This window comes from Rhodamnia argentea, chromosome 11, assembly GCF_020921035.1.
Source record: "Rhodamnia argentea isolate NSW1041297 chromosome 11, ASM2092103v1, whole genome shotgun sequence".
In the NCBI taxonomy this organism is placed as follows: Eukaryota; Viridiplantae; Streptophyta; class Magnoliopsida; order Myrtales; family Myrtaceae; genus Rhodamnia; species Rhodamnia argentea.
Window position 1 is genome coordinate 12,169,960 of NC_063160.1, and position 4,644 is coordinate 12,174,603.

The 4,644-nt window shown below is 46.3% G+C and overlaps 1 protein-coding gene across 1 annotated transcript; it reads right to left on the reverse strand.

The window, feature by feature from the left end:
* Positions 1-300: 300 nt before the first annotated feature.
* LOC115756295 lies at positions 301-1,956 on the reverse strand. The gene has a single exon (XM_048273022.1). The coding sequence runs from the start codon at positions 1,954-1,956 to the stop codon at positions 301-303; it is 1,656 nt and encodes a 551-aa protein (XP_048128979.1).
* Positions 1,957-4,644: the final 2,688 nt, after the last annotated feature.

Below are 4,644 nucleotides of genomic sequence, written 5' to 3' on the forward strand. Positions count from 1 at the left end.
TGTAGCTAGGGGACAAATATTCAATGCCGACCCATTATCAATGAGCACCCGAGCCACATAAGTCTGTTTGTGCTTGATTGTTATGTGTAAGGCCTTGTTGTGGCCTCGTCCTTCGGCAGGGATCTCATCGTCAGCAAATGCAACCTGATCTTTTAGAAGGATGGCCCCAACAAAATTCTCCAACCTATCTTGATCGATGTTTTCGGGCACATGAATTTGGCCCAACACCTTCATCAGGGAATCCCGATGTTTTTCAGACGATCGTAAGAGCTCAAGTAGAGAAACCTAAGCCGGCAACTTTCAGAATCGATCAACAATGTTGTACTCACTTGTCTTGATCACAGCCAAAAACTCCTTTGCGTCCTTTTCAGCCACCCGCTTGGCAGGGTGATCATCATTATAAGCACGTCCGGACCTTGTTATCGGGGCAAGGTCATAGGACCAAGGAACCGCCTTGCCATCTTTATAAGGAAAAGGCTGGGGGGAAGTAATCACCCGAGTCTCGGGTATAACAATTCCGAGTTCATCATCTATTGCGTCCTCCAAGGTGGGTATATCAGCTAACTCCGGATCACTCTTAATTAGACTAGCCACGTCGGCTTCTACTGCTTTAACCTTTGGAGAAGATTCAGATTGAGATAGAGCCAAAGCAGCGAATTCTTGATCCCGATCAATTACAATCTGAGATGTAGTGGCTACTACCTCGGTTTGATTCGCCGGCACTATCAACCCGTTCTCCATAAGAGTTGAGATTCTTTCTTCTAGCCGGCCGAACAATACTATTTCTCCAACTCGATAATAGCTTGCTCTAACCAAAGCATTGAAAATGTCAACCACCCGGATCTTAAAAACACCTCTTCGTCCGCCTTCGTAACTAAAGACAGCATTAACCTTGCCCGAGTGATCCGGTAAAGGATTATTCTTGATATTTGGCTGACTATTGTCTTGAAATGAAAATGCTTTGGAATCGAGCAAGTCTTGAATGCGGTGTTTCAACACATAACAGCCATCTGCATCATGTCCGGGCTCACCACAATGGTAGTCACACTTCTTTGATGGGTCATACCTTGGTGAGTTCGTGTTACCAAGTCGTAGAGGTTCGGAAGTCAGAAGTCCTTTCTTACGTAAGACCGCAAGCACCTGTGACGGGGTCCCGGGTAGAGGAGTAAATTGCCGAGGAGGACGTAAATTTCCTTTTTGCCGTTGTGCACTAAAGTTGCTCTGCTGCTGGTTAGGGATCCGCACGACCGGTACCTGGGCCATGGGTTTCTGGGCATAGGTCATGTTAACCCGTGAGACAGGCTCTTTGTCTTTCTTTGCCGTGAATCTTTTGGTACTGGTGGCAACATCTCCATACCAACCTTTCTTCATGCCACTCTCAATCTCCTCAGCCATCGCGATGAGGTGTCCGAACGACGTCGCAGCAGATCCAAGGATTCGTGACCGCATCGTCTGAGGTAAAGTGGAGACAAACAATTTCATGAGCTCTCGCTCAGGGGGTACCGGCTTCAGCCGAGATGCCACATTCCTCCACCTGGTGGCATATTGTTTAATCGTCTCGCCTTTCTTCATCTCTGCCTGTTCTAGATCTTCCCTAGAAATGAGAACATCCAAGTTGAAACTAAAATGCTTAACAAAAGCATTAGCCGCCTTCTCCCAGTTCTCTATGCTGTAGATTTCATAGTCCGTGTACCATCTCATAGCTACATCTTTCGGACCGGCTTGGAAGGTCTGAATCATCAGAGGGCCGTTAGCTGCATACTTGCTCATCCTAGCTTGGTACATCTGGACATGTTGCACTGGGTTGGAAGTGCCGTCGTACTTTTCGAAGTCGGGCATCTTAAACTTCTCGGGCACATTGACCTTCGAGAAGGCGGAGAAATCAACCTGGGGAACGTTATGGGTACCTTCTACTTCTCGGATCCTTTGCTCCATTTGGGCCAATAACTTGGCCATTTCACCGGATGGTCCCATAGCCACAGGGCTGGCTTGGGAGATGAGAGCTGGTGATGGGGCGCTCGAGCTAGCGCCAGTAATGACAACATCCTCTAGCGGCATGGTGTAACCGGGGACATGCTCGGAAGCCTTCTCGGGATTGTTTGCGGGAAGGGTCGGAGAGACGACGTTCTGAGGTGTTGGACCGGTCGGGTGCTTAGCAGAAGCAACAGTAGCAGCCATCATACGTTCCATCATCTGGCTCATCATACCCTCAAACCTCCGATTCATAGCCTCGAATTGCTCTTGCAGAGCTTCCTGGATCGCGTTGTTGATTTCAGCCTTGTCCGCCATTTTCTTAGCTACCGATCGGGTAATGTGTGGAGGATCCGTGATAAATTACCTGCAAAGGAGAGTCATATGATGAGTATAATGCGTGAAAGACGTCGAGTCGATCCATGGCTGTACTAGACTCATGAGCACCTGACTCGTGACCTTGACCTGCAGGTTCCAGCCTCGTCGGGTTTCGGGAATTTATTCATGAAAAATCATCTGATTGTAAAAATAGTGTGAAAATTTACCATATTATAGCCAAGAGGCTGATTAACAACTTTTGTGTTGGACGATCAAGCTAGATCTAAATGGATCAAATCAGTTTAATGTATCTTTGTGAAAAATTACGTTCCGAAAACTGTTTCGTCCACCTGTTGTTAAATGAACGAAGGACCCCTTTAAATTGTGAATTTAATTCTGAAATTTTTAATGCTATTGGTTGAAACATAGATCTACAACTTTCATGTTTGGCAATTTAGCAATACGGCACGTTTTCTAGTAGTAAATTGCAAAATGAATCTGTAGTCTGAGAACATGTCAAATTCTAGCCTGCTCAACCCCGGCCATTAATTCCATGATAAATAGAAAACACACTGGATTACCACGAAATTTTTTGAGACGATGGATCAAGATCTTATGAACATTTTTTGTTTGAAGTGAGAAAATTGAATCCAACAAGAAAGGGGCGTAAAAATTCGTACAAGACAGCAAGGTAGGAATGAAAACAGAACTGTTTTATTAATCTGAAAGTGTAATAAGACACGAGATCCCTAAAATCCGACGAAAACTCCTAACATGAGGCCTAGGAAAGCAAGAAAAACAAACATGACGACATGACTCAACAAATGTCTATCACTTCGAGGGCCCGGCTCCATTCCTAGATCTCTTGACTTGAGGACCAGCTTGTGCCTTCAACCGCTTGATGACTTTCTTCGCCATGGCAATCTCTTCATCAGCTTCGGCCAGCAAACGCCTAAGCTCGTTGTTGAGGGATCGGGATGGAGTGATATCTGGGAGCTTTGGACGCCATTCCTCAGGGATGGATTGCTTCAGTCGGTACTCCTTGGTGGATCGATAGGCCTCCTCAGCGGGCTCCAGCGGTTTCCTCGGGAAAGAAAGTTTGGTCGGCTGAGAAGCAGCCCATAGGTAGTGAGCAGTAACGACCGTTTCTTCGTGCTCCGGGATAAGGTTCTCAAAGTTTAGCTGGATCTGATCGGATGGCAGAGGCGGAGGCATCTTTTGAACGCACCCGAACTGTCGGATGACTCGGCGCGGATAATACTCAGCTGCTCCAGTAAAACCCAGGAGAGGGACCGGTCCGAATCGGCCAGAGGTGAGACGAGCCTCCTTACATTGGAACCAGCTAGCGTGCCATTGGAGAGACTTGGCGGAGGGGTTCCTCACGAGTTTTAGCCATTCAGAAAAATGATAATCCGGGCATTTACTTTGTTTTTCTTTGAAGATGACCAATGGCGGGGCAAAATTTCTCGGTGTGTCTGTTGACACAATGTTTTGACATTCTTTGACATGAGATAAAAACCATACTTGCAAAAGCTCAGCGGGGGCTCGCAAGACCTTATCCTTGCCCCATCGATATTTGTTCAAGGAAATAACAGTTTCAGCCAAAATAGTATTCACAAAATTTCTTCCCTCACAAACTTGTTGAACAAAATGAGCCATGTGAGGATTGACAGAATTCTTGTGATGAGGAAAAACGAACAATCCAAAGAATGCCAATAAAAAGATTTTGCCCTTTTGCAGGGATCGGGCTTTGTTGAAACAATCGGTGAGAAAAGTAAAAGAACAATGCTCGTAATTTCCTTTCAGAACCCTTTGAACGATCAGTAATTCAACTTTTAAGAAATCAGCTAAAACCCCGGAGGCATCCTCCTTCAGATATGGACTGATGAGCTCAAAATCGAGGGACTTACCAATGAGCATGCTATACTCTTCCAAGGTAGGGGTGAGCTCGTGCTTACCAAGCAGAAATGTGGCGGTCCGAGGAACCCAAGAATGAGCGAGAGCCTGAATCATCCCGATACGGACCTTAATATCCAGCAACAAAATGAGTTTCCCCGGTCTGCTCTCCACATAGTGACGGGCGACCTCGTCCAGTTGGGGAAGCCGGTCGATCAGATCATCCTTAGTGATCTCTACGGTGCGAATGTTGCCGTGCCCCATGAAGTGATAGATCAATGACGACGCACCTAACAACCATGGATCGACTCAAAACACATGTATGCAAATATGATGCTTATGGATTCAAAGACAAGCAGAATGATATATGCGTGCTTTATTAGCCAAGTTTTTAAAGAGCTCTTGAGGGCGGATCGGACTCAACGATTTAAGCCGTATCCAACGCCCCTTAAGCTCGGG